At 48.4% G+C, this 13,328-nt stretch overlaps 1 protein-coding gene across 1 annotated transcript in view; it reads right to left on the bottom strand.

Annotated features, from left to right (window-relative positions):
* Positions 1–11,566, bottom strand: part of HEMK1 (HemK methyltransferase 1, mitochondrial release factors N(5)-glutamine) — a 50,923-nt gene extending 39,357 nt beyond the window's left edge. Inside the window, exons 1-4 of the mRNA XM_074958285.1 lie at positions 11,367–11,566; positions 8,781–9,295; positions 8,149–8,240; positions 6,993–7,086 (exon numbers count right to left, since the gene is read on the bottom strand). Of these exons, the coding sequence (XP_074814386.1) occupies positions 6,993–7,086; positions 8,149–8,240; positions 8,781–9,032 (438 nt within the window). The 5' untranslated portion in view covers positions 9,033–9,295; positions 11,367–11,566. The remainder of the gene's footprint in view (positions 1–6,992; positions 7,087–8,148; positions 8,241–8,780; positions 9,296–11,366) is intronic.
* Between the last annotated feature and the right edge of the window lie 1,762 nt (positions 11,567–13,328).

Genomic DNA, 13,328 nt, shown 5'->3' with positions numbered 1-13,328 from the left:
TGCTTGTATAACATATTTCAACACCTACAAAATGTCACTCAGGCAAAGCCTACACTTGAAGGTAGGGGTATGATTCCCAGCTTGCATAGCTATACTTACACTAGCTCGATGGCTGTAGTCACAGTAACATGGGCAGCGGTGAGCAGTGGCACAGGCTAGTTACCATGAGTACAAACCCGCCTGAACCCTGTGGGTACGTAATCAGGGCAGCTGGATCAGGATACCATTCCCCAGGCTTCTGTGGCTACACTACTCTTTTGAGCTAACGTGAGTATCTCTCTGCAATCTAGGAATCACACCCCTAGCTGAAGGGGGCAAGTAGACAGCAGTGGTTTTAGTGCATACTCCCATTCAAGAACATCAGAGTTATAAATAAAAACACAATACCCCTGCTCTTGCCAGAAGAAAAACAAAAACAAAAAAAGGAGTCAGAAACCTAAGAAATGCACAACTAAGGATGCACGTTCCCCAAAAAAACCTTAACTCTGCCCCACAGCAATGATAACCAGCCAGCCATCCCACAGAAGATGGGGTTTACGATTCATACACACACACATGCACACATCTCTCATGCTGAATGTGCCTTTTAGTCCTGACTCCATCCTTTCCTCTTTACAGGTCAGTGATCTATTTCTATGATCTAGCCCCCACAACTAATCTAAGACAGGCTTGTCTGGGGTTAAAAAGCCTCCTACAGCTCTGAAATGGTGCTGATATCCCAGCCAGCCACAGGGCTGTGGAGGTGTCAAAGGTTGTCACGATGAATCCCCTAAGGCTCAAGTGGGGCAGTGGGCCCTGACAAGGCCTAAGAGGAGGGTCAGAGGTAGTGCTAATTAACCATTCTGTGGCTTAGGGGGCAAAGCCTCCTAAGGATAACTGGAAGTTGTCCCTTCCTGTGGCTCTCCATTCAGCAAGTCCACAGGAAGGAGTTTCAGAAGGTTCTGGATGGAACCAACTATCCCTCTCTGGCAGGAAAGCCATCTCCAGGGGAGAGGGATTTAGAGGGAGACAATGTTTACTTCTAAAAGCAAGCCTTAATTTGCCTAAAAATACAGCCTCACCAGTCAGGGAGGAAAACAGACACCGGAAACTCTGTTAATCATCAGCTACAGGAAAATAATTCCTGGAAGTCAAATGAACCTAGGGAGGGAATCTGAGCCTGGAGTGCCCTCTAGAGGTGAGACGTGTGTTACCAAAATAATCTAGGAGATAAATAATAGGATCAAATTAAAAACTCATATACGTGAAATTATGAGGAGGCTTAATTTAGCCTGTGCTTACACATGTAAGATAATATATGGTTTGCCTCTGGCTTGAGGCATCCTTCACATTATTTTGTTTTTCTCTATTCCATAAGAGGCTAAAACACCTGTACATTATGCAGAAGAACAGCACACAATCTAGCCTGGGAATTTGTGGAAGGTGTTTCCCCAAAAGACCAAGGACCCATTGTGAAATTATACTCTATCTAGACTGTAAATTCTTTGGGGTAGGGACTGTCTTTTTGTGTTTCTACAGCACCTAGGACAATGGGGTCCTGGTCCATGCTGGAGACTACTAGGCACCACTTCAATCCAAAAAATAAGATACATAACAGTACATCAAAAGTAGAGAAAAGCCAACCTTTGGCAAGAAAATCTCCACTCATGCAAACTGCTGATATAGGTAAATCTAGGGTGTAAATACAGAAATAAAGCCAACCACCTTGCTTGCAAAAGGTTTTTGGTGTCTTGAGCCTTTCACTTTGATTCTCAGAAATCTTAGGCAGCCCTTGAATAGGCAGAAATTTTCTGAGACAGAGTTTAGTATCAGTTTCTTAAAGAAATCTGGCAAGGATCTGAACTGAACGAGCACTCATGGACCCAAAGCCAATTATTAGAGCTTAAAAGAACTCTGGTTTCACATGGAATTTCAGCTTCACCATGATGGGTTTCAAAGGAATCCAAATGCTAATGTAAAATACAAGAAAGGGTGTGAAACCGTATGAGCTGAAATGAATGCAAAAAAAATGTGGGTTGAGAGTTTACACACCATGGAGATGGGTGCAGTGTAAGAACTTGAATAGAGTAGAAAGTGATGAATTTCAAACAGGTGAAAAAGAAAACCAGAAAAAGGTGTTTATTTTTCATTTATATATTTGCTCATACAATCAAATATTATTCTGCTGGTTTCACACCGCTTACGTGTCTGTTTCCTTATTCTTTTTTGTATTAATGTAGCACCTTGGGGCCCCAATCAAGAACCAGGACCCCATTGTACTAAGTGTTCTACAAATGTGTAATAAAGACACCCCCTTCTCCTAGCTTGTGTCCATGTTTACAGGCAGGAACATTTGTGGAAGCAGCCAAGTTTCACCAAGTAGCAACAGGAAGCACATTTTGTACTTGTAAATATATCTGCATCAGAGTCTCAATAGTAAGAGTTACACTCAGCCAATCAGGGAACAGAAACATGCCAGATGACTTGCGTGCAAACAGAATGAACCAGTTCAAATATGGGATAACAATTACTGGCAGTGAGCTGCCTGTGCATGATCTACAGACCAAGAATTATTCAGACGTTATCTGGTGAATGATTTCTAACCACCAATCGCTATGAGAACATTGCAAGCTGCTTGCAGACAAATCACGAGCAGGAAGACAGCTCAAATGTACTGACTACATTATTTGCTCAAAAAATAAATCAGAGATTTTCCTGTTGCATTTTTAAAATAAAATGGAATTCCTGAAAAGTTACATTGGCTACATATGCAAAGCAACATTCACCCCTGAAACACACCACACAGAGTTCAATGTCTGAAGCAGCAGAGTGAAAGGAGCTGAACATCCACTCAGCTTGTGCAACAGATTATGCACAGTACGTGGTGCTTGGAAAGAGTACATGCACAAAGCATCATCCAGCTGGATGGTGCTCAATATCTGGACCTGTCCCTACCCACTTCCTATCCAACTATCCTCCCCCAAAGCTGGCCCAGGAGTGCTCCCACGTAGTGTCAATGGCCTGTCAACTGGGCCACATGTTTGTTGTGATTGTGATGTAAATGGTCTTGCCCACACACCTTCTCGAGACAACAAACAACTGAGTTCCCAATGTTTTTGTTAGCTTGACATTAAACTAGAGGGCACGGCTGGGAATGGTGACAGTGTAGGATGGGATTAAGGCCAGACAAAGAACACTCAGATCTTCAGCCGTATCTCTCTGCATCAGATACCAGAAGTGGCTGTCTCAAAATACAGCAGCTTCATCTGAGCCAGCAGCAGGTGCTCCCATTATTTAAAGTAGGATCAACAGAATCAGACCTGAGCAATACACAGACTTACACAGCAGCAAGAGTGAAGCTCAGCATACCTCACCATCTCTTGCCATGCCACTGCTGAGCAGCATATGACATTACAGAAATGATGATGAGACAACAGAAAGCCAAGAAACAGCAACAGGTAAAAGAGAAGCAACAGCAGCCTGGGGTATATGCTGCTGCTGCACTTTCTGAGTATGACAGATACTTACTCTGCCACAGGGTAGGTTCCCCTCTAACCCCTACTCATCAGCACCCTCCCACTACTCCTCCCTATCACCCTCACTCATCAGATCCTTTGCTATTTCCTCTTATATTTCCAGATGAAATGATACATAGGACAACTCCTCTGTCCTCCCAAACTCAGCAGCAGCACAGACCAGCTGCCTGCCAGCCTGTGGCCTCTCACAAGTGCCTGCCTGATTGCTTCCTCCTTCCAGTTAGGCTTGGCAAATTAGATCTAAATTAGTGGGTGGCAAGACATGCCACGTCTCTCTGCAAAGGAATTCGCTGACATAAGAAACACTCCCAGGAACCTCAACAAAGGAGAAATTTAAAGCCTTTTGAATCTCTAGGATTGTGCCAACAAAGGGTTTGGCACCCATGTGCAGAAGAGGCGTGACCCTGAGGAGATTTCAGCTGGGATCCACTCGGGTGGAATGAAGGAATGTGGCTGCATTTTGTTGGTTAAAAAGGCACTGTGGCTAGGATGTCTATGCCCTTGTCAGCATGGAAAAGATTTTTTGTTATAACCTAAGGTGGGCAAACTATGGCCCGTGGGCCACATCCAGCCCACGGGACCGTCCTGCCAGGCCCTTGAGCTCCTGACCAGGGAGGCTAGCCTGTCGCCCCTTCCCCGCAGCCACGCGGGGAGTGTGGCTGGCTCTGGCCGGGCAGCGCAGCTGCCTGTCCTGCCACTCTGAGCGGCATGGTAAGGGGGTGGGGAGCGGGGGCACTGGATAAGGGGCAGGGGTTCCCGGGGGGCAGTCAAGGGGTTGTTGGATGGGGCAGAGGTTCTGGGGTGGGGTGGTCAGGAGACGGGGAGATTGGATAGGTGTGGGAGTCCCGGGGGGAGGGGAGGGAGCCTGTCAGGGGACGGGGGTGTGGATAGGGGTCGAGGCACTCAGAGGACAGGGAGCAGGGGGGGTTGGATGGGGGGGGGGTTCCGGGGGGGAGGGGCGGTTAGGGGTGGAAGGTTCTGCGGGGGGAGGGGGAGCGGTCAGGGGCAAGGAGCAGGGGAGGTTGGATGGGTGAGGGGTTCTGAGGGGGGAAGTCAGGGGGAGGGGGCGGGGACCAGGCTGTTTGGGGAGGCCCTCATACTCGGCCCTCCATACAGTTTTGCAACCCTGATGTGGCCTTCAGGCCAAAAAGTTGGCCCATCCCGACCTAAGGTGTGAACCACTGTAGTTATACCAGGATCAACTCCTATGTGGGCAGTCTTATTCCAGTTTACAGAGACCTCCTTTAGGTTTAATTTATGTCACTTGTGAAGGGATTCAAGCTATACGAAAAAAAAGCCACTCTTATACTGGAATAGGAGTGTCCACACAGTGGGTTATAGTGGTCTAACTGGTAAGACTTTCCCTTGTAGACATGGCTTCAGTTAGCTTTTCACACTGGGTTCCTGCCTGCGCTGAACACCTTTAAATGCAGCATGTTCCAGCACACTGCATTGTAATTTACCAAACAATGCAAGCACATGGGCACAACCAGCAATACTCTCTTGCATTGGCAATCACGGCCTGCTCTGTATGCAATAGGCCTTTAAGGACTGGCGGGCTGGTGCTGCATGGAAAGAATTGGAGCACAGCACCTAAGGAAGCCTCATCAGCAGATGTTTTGACTTTCAGAACATACAAGCTCCCTCTGGCATTTGTGCCAACATTGCAGCCCTGAATTAGAAGAGGGTCAGAGGCTGGAAATGCTCTCTGAAGTTGACAAGAACAGGACTACCTATGCAACACAGCTGCTAGAAACTGTCCTTTTTGGCGGTTGATTTTGGATGTAGCTGTTGAGGGGCAGCTTTCTAACTAAGAAAACAATAATTCAGGGCCCCTGCTCCAAACTGAATAACCATAACCAGCAAGATAAAAGCAAGGCATCAGACACAACTCGGGCAGTCTCCACTCTTGGATGCGAGCACTACATTTAGAAAAAGCAATCTTGGTGCAATTTTGCCTAGTAGGTAGAACTCTGCATGGATAAAAAATCTGTATCTGCATCCAATCCACAATCTGCAAATATGGCTCATGGATGCAGATAGCCACAGATTTCCAGGGCTCTATTAGTAGGACACTAATGAGGTTGTGCTGATGTCACAGTCCTGAATGGGATTCCAGCGCTGAACATTCATACGGTCACTGTACAAGCGAGGGTAATGGGATTCTTCACCGAGGGCCTGCTCGTCCTCCCATTAAAATCAATGGGAGCTTTGCCATTGACTTCAGGAAGAGCTGGATCGGGCCCCTATTCTCTTGCCTAACCAAATAATAGAAATTTTTTTTCCCCAAATATTTTATTTTTGGTTAAGGAAAGAAGCAGGATGAAAAACTCTGGGACTGGAGATCCTCTCTTTATCTACAGATCAAGTACAGTATATCTAGGTGCTTTCCACACAGTCTCTCTCCCCCCCTCAATATGGCTCACCCCTGAGGTAGCAGATCAGTCCTATATGGGTGATGTATTTCAGTCTCCATGACTCACTGCCTTTGGCATCTCTGAGACTGCCAGCAAGGGGGCTAATTGTATCGGTCATTTTTGTGACGTGGGCACCTGCCTAGGAGGAACTGAGCAGTGACCCACCAGTTTAGTTCATAGTGGCCACCAAGCTGTAGTCAAATGGTAAAAGCACTTAGTTACTAACCAGCAGGGAGCAGATCTGAGCCAGAGAGCTAGAGGTGAAAAGCTCCATGGCCAATCCTCTTAGCCATCCAGTTTCCTTACTTTCTCATCAGTCCGGGCAGATGAGGAAAACATGGTGACTCAAGGGGTCGGTGATGAGATATGGACCCCACCATGTCTAGGACACTGGTTCAAATCCAGCCCATGCCAGAAATGACCTGTTTGGTGGCCTAGGGAATGAGTCAGTGATCTGAGTCCTGTTTCTTCAGTGCCTGTCCTGCAGAAGCTACCCAAAGGGACCAGCTTCCATCCCCTACTAACTCAGGCTCAATCTGAGCCAGCAAAGACACAAATACCCACTACCAATATCCTGAGATTTCAAGAAGAGTGATTGCTACCTCCAACCACACGCTGATTTTGTTAACATAAACTCTGAATAGCTGCAGGCTTCTTATTCTGGTATCAAAGTACCAAGCCATTAGGCTCCATTAACTATGTCCTTAGGGTATGGAGAAAGCCATTACATAGCAGAAAAAAAGGAAAGCGCTCCAACTACTTCCACTTGGGGTTTCCTTGTGACTGGCCAAGGTGAAATAGAATCGCTAACAAAACCTGCCCTAGTCTGGGACTGGGAGAAACACAACCTCTCCCCCAACTGCATGGGCCAGGAAGCAAAGTTCACCTACAACAGTCTCATATATCCTTTTTGCCTCCTCCCGCACCCGACCCTGAAGGAAGAGTGAGATGGTCAGTCTGGGCAGCTCATCACCTATAGACTCTCATAAAGTACAGGGCACATCTGTAGCAATGCAGTGCATGGAAGAGCAGCTTAAACACCTCCTTTCCAAGGTCTTACCTCTGTCTCAGGCCGAGGAATGAAGACTGGGGGTCTCATCTTGAGGGTCAGTTCCCAGAAATCCCACTCACCAAGGACGTACTGCACAGGCATCCTGCAACAGGAGGGGGTGGGTTACACATCACATTAGGACTAGACTCCCCTGTTACAGACAAGCCCTCAATCACCTTTTTATCAACCTCCAAGCCATGGGCACTGTCATTGCCAGCAATTTCACTTCAGGGGATGGAGGGCAATGACTGGCGCTGCTAAAGATCCTTGGATGTGGAACTGAAGGGGTCTAACAAGATGATCCATGAGCACATGGGCAGTGAGGGGATAATACATGAAGCCCAGCATCCACTACTGACACATGATGCCTCTTCTAGAATCCCCAAAAGACTCCTCTGTCATGCATCGCATTGCTAACCCTCACTGCAGGACACAAGCATGTTCCACAACCACCAGTCACATGGATAATTGGGAGGATGTATGTCTGCAGTATCCAAAGGGTTACGTTTTTTTCCATATCTCCTCTAGGCTCACTCCAGATGCCTTCTGGAGGTCTCAGTTTTCTCAGTGATCCAAGTCCCTAAGCATTTCCTCTCCTCACAGACTGCCCCACCATCTCCAATTCCAGGTGACTTGCAGAAACTGGCCAAATTCACCCCTGTACTGAGAGATACTGGGGAGGAGGGAGGGGAATACTGGGTTTTGCCAACTCTATAACAGCCAGAGAGACCCCAACATCAGGAAAATTCCCCAGAGGCTGGATCTGCCATCTCTGGGGTGGAACGTGACAGCTATTTAACACTGCACAGCAACACTGCACAACAGTTGAGGTCAGGGAGCCAAGAAGAGGACCATAGCCAGCGGAAACTGACAGGGGAGTGAAAGCACGAGGCACTACTGATAGTTTCTCTAATGGACTCAGAGCCAACATCCAGCTGGGCCGGGCCTTTTTTGTAAAGTTCCACCCGACGCAGCCTCCTTGCTCCAATGGCAGACTTCTATTACCGCCACTCCCTGGTCATTCAACGACGACACAGCGCTAGCGTCTGCTCTAGCCCGTTGAATGTGAACACAACCCTCCTCGCTCTGTTTGTTTCCTCCATGCTACTTCCTTCCCACTGGAAGGAAAAGATGGTGGGATGGTTTTAAAAGGGGACGTTCCTACCTTTGTAACCGCTTCGTACTCAGCTTCTGGATCTGCTGCTGCTGCTCCAATGTGAGTGGGGTGGAGAGGCTGCCAGCACCCAAGCTGTGAAACTGAAGAGGAAATAGCTTTAATACCTGCCCAACTGTGCAGCTTGCTTACCTCCTTCTCCTGTTCCCGAACAGCACCTTTAAAGGGTATTGGAACATTCACCAATAAATAACACCCCAGACTCTTTGAGATCCCAAATCATTAGCAGAATCTACATAGAGACTTAGTAGTGACTGACTCAAACAGTTCCTCTGCATTTACCTGCTAAGTTCTGGGGTTCAGGAGAGTGGGCCAAATTCAAGGCCACATAGCCACAGGTCCGGGCACAATCTGGGTGCCTGTTTCCCATGCTATAACCAGTGCTAACTCTGGCAGACCCCTGTATAGAAATCATTAGAGGAGGGCAAAATGCTTCACAAACATTAATGAATTTAGCCTCACCCCCATCCCCGTATGAGACAGGGAAGTGTCAGTCTCCCCATTTCACAGCTAAGGAAACAGAGGCACAGAGAGATTCAACAATCTAGTCAAGATCACCAAGTCTGTTGACGAATCAGGAGTGCTGTGACCACACAACCATAATCCTTTCTGCACCACTTAACTGTCTTTGCTCCCAGGACGTAGGAAACGATATATTCGCTCGATTCCTGTGCTTCAGGGATCCCGTTTGCCTCAAACACACCTCGCCAGTAGCTGACCAGCTCAGTGGCTGTCATTTTAGCACTGAAATTCTGCCTCCGAAGCAGGCGGTGGGGGTTTAGGACACAGCATTTGGCAGGACTCCCTCCCTCTCCTTCACAGAGATTCAGGAGGCCCAACAGCATCCGGCGCAATGGGCTGGTGAGGAGCCTCATCTCGTCAGACGCCACTTCTGGTTTCCAAGATGCCACGTGTGTCCTTCCTTCCCGGGCCACCTTCACCAGACCTAGTCAATCTCAAGCCTCAGCAGGCCGGGGACACGGTCTCCTCACCACCTGACACTCCCACATCACGGCTTCTAAACGCCCACCAGACACTCGGCCACTGCGGGAGTCTTCTCATGCCCACAGGCGTTGTGAAAGGCATCCTGTGGGCATCTCCTCACATCAAGGCACCAGCTCAGCGCATCATTCCTCTGCTGAGAGAGAGAGAGAGAGAGGGAGCACATGTGGCTTATGGGCTAGTGAGTCAAAGGGAATCCATCCACCAGAGAGCAGGGTGCTTTCCTCACTCCCAGCCAGAAAGGCACTCACTGTCCACAGGAAAACACAAACAATCATTCATGCTATCACAAAACGCATCTATGTTTAAAGGGTTGAGATTAATCAACAGGGAACTAGTAGAGGCAGGACACTGGGAATGGGGAGCGGGGCTTTTCGCCCGTCACCAGCTCCGTTTCGCCTTGGACAGTAGCAACTGAGAGTTACAGTGCAAAGGGTGACTCCTATGTGAAATGAGTCCATAGTCTCAGCCCCCTGCCCTGTCCACACACTGCCATAACTGGCTCAATGTGCTCCCCACCCTCTTGCTCGCATTACAGAAAAGGCAGCAAATAGATGCAGAATCCAGACTCCCCTGTCACTCCTATAGGTGGTCCTTGCAGGGTTGAAGCACGTTGCTGGAGCAGCCTGTAGGGACCATGGCATGCTGTTGCTTGTGCTGTGGATAAACAGACTCCAGGCTTCGGCACCTCTCCTCAGTACCAAAACCGGCTTGCAAAGTGTAAAATGATTCCACAAACACAATGACTCATGAAATGTAACTGGGGGCGCATTAGTCTCTCACCTGGAGAGTGCTGCCTCTGGAGTCCATATCATAGCAACGCTGCTCAGCTTTGCAGGCCTGTCCCTCTAAGGATGGGCCAGTCAACACATTTGGTCCGGGAGAAGCCAGTACACAGCTATGGCTAAACAGCCACCACTTCTTGGCCTGGGACCTTTTGTCCCACAATGCACATGAGGTGGCTGCATTGGACGGTGTGTCCTGCTGCCTTGGTTCTATTCTCCCCAATGCACCATCTCTGTATCCTGCCACCCTCATTCTATTTCCAGTCTGTCCCAAATTCTCCATCTTAATGTGAGCTTATGACATTCACCCACTCTTGGAGTGAAAGAGTGAGAGCCTTAAAAATTCACTGCCAGTCACCCTCCAAAACACTCTCATCAGCTGCATTGGAGAGTGAGCAGGAGCTGGGCTCCCGTCTCCATGCAAAGAGGTTGGGCATGGGAAAGGAGAGAGGACAGAGAGGTTGGGGAGAGGGGATGGAAAGTAGATTGGCTCATGAAAGGTAGGAATGAGGGGGAGAGAAACACGCTAATGTGGAGAAAGGCCAGGTCAGGACAGGAAAATCTGCTAGAGGGAAGCCCTGGGCATCTTGGGGAGAGAAGAACAGCTGCATCCATGCATGGAACGAAGAGAAATAAACAGGAAGTCCAGGAGGGAAAAGAGAAAGGGAGCCAGAACTCTATAAAACAGTTGTTCAACACCACACTTTGGAGCTGTGATTTAATGGAAAACACAAGCCAAAACTTTCCCCAGTTTTGTGCTGTGAGGGGATGCTCTCCCTTTTCAGTCCCTGCTCCCTGCAGTTGCTATGGCTTCTCCTTATCCCCACATTTTCTTTTTGGGAGGTTGATGGGGTGCTGCTTAACAGCCCTGCGAGATGCCTGTCCCCAGTGCATAGAGGGCCATTGTGAAAAGCAAAATAACCTTTCCCAGCTGCAATATGGTCTGGAACAGAACAGCAAAGGTTTTCCTATGAGGAAGAACACGGGAGAGAGCCAATCAGGTGAGAATTAAAGGGACCGAGTCAACCCACCTCTGTCCAAAATATTGGGTTTTGTAACCTCCCCGTCCGCCGGAAGTTTTATTAATTTTACTAGGGGAAATGTTCGCGCCTTGGTTTGTTTTTAAACTAGACTAGTGGGAACAGTGGCTTTTAACGACACACACTGCCACATCCCCCCTCCCTGCAGCATTTGCATCCCCAGCGCGGCAACAGACCAGAGGGGAACTGACTAGAAGCAAAAAGAGCCAGACGGACTCCGTGGATTTTATCCTGCTGTGCTGAGGGAAACGCAAAAAAATAAAATAAAAACCAACCCCAGAAACAACCAGCCAGAGGGAAGAGGGGAGTTATTTGGGGTTTCCCTCCTGTTCCGGAGCCTAGGTGCTGGGACAGCAAATCCACCGGGTTATTTACAACATACCAGCGACCCAGACCTCCTGGTAGCCCCTGCTGCCTTTTCCCCTGTCCGGCCCCGAGCCCGCCGGCGGGTTTGAGCCAGGGACTCCCCGGGAAAAGCCGGAGCCTGCAGCGCGCGCAGCAGCAGCACGTTCTATCGACGAGCACTCGGGGCACTTCCTGGTGGGGTTGCAGGCAGCGCAATCCAGCGTGCAACCGCGGCCTCCGTGCACGGGTTCCCTCCGCTGCACTGTTCCCCCGCCAGCAGGACTCCAGGGAGAGCGGCTGCTTCGGGGAGAAGAGGGAGAGCTCAGGGCAGCAGCAGCAGCTCGAACAGCCCAGCCACGCAGCTGGGAGGAAACCAGGGGAGGGGGCCGCTTCCCCACCCTTGCGCCCTGGAAAAAAGGTCCCAGTGCAGAGGTGGGTGACAAGGGAGCGTCCCCGAACAGTGCCGCTTGCACTGTAGTGACTGCCACGTCCCGGCTGGGGTAATTTTCAGGAGTTCAGACCAGATATTCCCCAGTTTCATTAAACCTCATTATGCAATCAATAGTGCCCTTCCTTGGAACACTCAGGCAGTCATCTTTGAAGACTGGACCCAATGCCTCATGACCCAGACATGGGATCTAATGCACCAGAATCTGTCCTACTTAGACTGGAAGACCTTTGGGGGCAGGAACTGTCTTTTGGTGGTTGCACCTGTGCGCAATTCCAATTCTCAGCCCTCCATGAAACCTCTAGGGGCAGCCACAGTGTAAACAATAAACAATAATTCAGGGGACTGGTTTCAGCCACTAACACAAGGGTCTCGTCTCAGGAACCTGGAAAGTTTCTCTCTCTCACCAGCAGAAGTTAATCCAATAAAATATTTAAATTGTTTTATTAAAGCTAATGTTAAAATTATCAAATACACAGGTTAAGGAAAGAGTGACTATACATCTGGGTGTAATGCTTGAATTGTCCAAAAGTACAAAGTTAGGTTTAAAAGTCATAAAATATATATAGTACACAATCTGCAACATCCCAAATTCAGGTTAATAAATTTAACAAAAAAGTTTAGATATTAGCATCCAGATATTCAGCTACATCACTCATAAAAGGTTATACTAAGAGTAGCTTGTGGAAAGCAAATATAGTAATAAGTGTAGATCGTCCCTCAGTAATTGAGAATTTAGGATGGATTGTATTTACTGAGAAGTATTTCAGTTACTTTCCTGACTTCGCTTTTCAAAGACACTCCAGCTCCCCCCTCCTGGTATTGCCGATGTCCCGGGATGTTTTCTAAATAGACAGGTGAGCAATGTGCCGATGCTGCTTCCACTTAGAGCAGGTTGATTTTCTGCTGGTAAAATGTCATAAGCTGCTCCTGACTGACCCCAGTGTAAAGGAGCTTGATGTCCACTGCCTCTATCTTCCAAATTCCTTCCCACAGAAAGGTTTCAGAGTAGCAGCCGTGTTAGTCTGTATTCGCAAAAAAAAAAAAAAAAAAAAGGAGTACTTGTGGCACCTTAGAGAGCTGTAGCTGTAGCTCACGAAAGCTTATGCTCAAATAAATTTGTTAGTCTCTAAGGTGCCACAAGTCCTCCTTTTCTTTTTCCCACAGACAGAGGCTGAAACTACAAGATTGGATTGGAGGCGCCAGTTAAAGTTATACTTCAGTTAATAGAGAGAGAGCGCCCGCTTTGAGATCCTCAGATACAAGATGCAAGACGCAGGGGTGCTGGAACTAGGGATAGCACCCCCTCGCTTGATGGAGTAATAACAAAATATGTGGTTTCTGATTTCAACACCCCCACTATAAAAATTGTTCCAGCACCCTGGCAAGACAAGAGAGCAAAGTACCAAGTGTCATGACCATCACTGACAGGGACGTGAGGCAATTGCACTGGGTAAAAGGCACAGTGGTTATGGGTGGGGACAAATGCCCTCGGTGGATTTCCCCTGGGAAGACTTGGGCAAGGCTGGAATTCCGTATAACCAAGCCCGA

Source organism: Natator depressus, chromosome 7, assembly GCF_965152275.1.
Source record: "Natator depressus isolate rNatDep1 chromosome 7, rNatDep2.hap1, whole genome shotgun sequence".
Taxonomy (NCBI): Eukaryota; Metazoa; Chordata; order Testudines; family Cheloniidae; genus Natator; species Natator depressus.
This window is presented reverse-complemented; position numbering and strand designations above follow the sequence as displayed.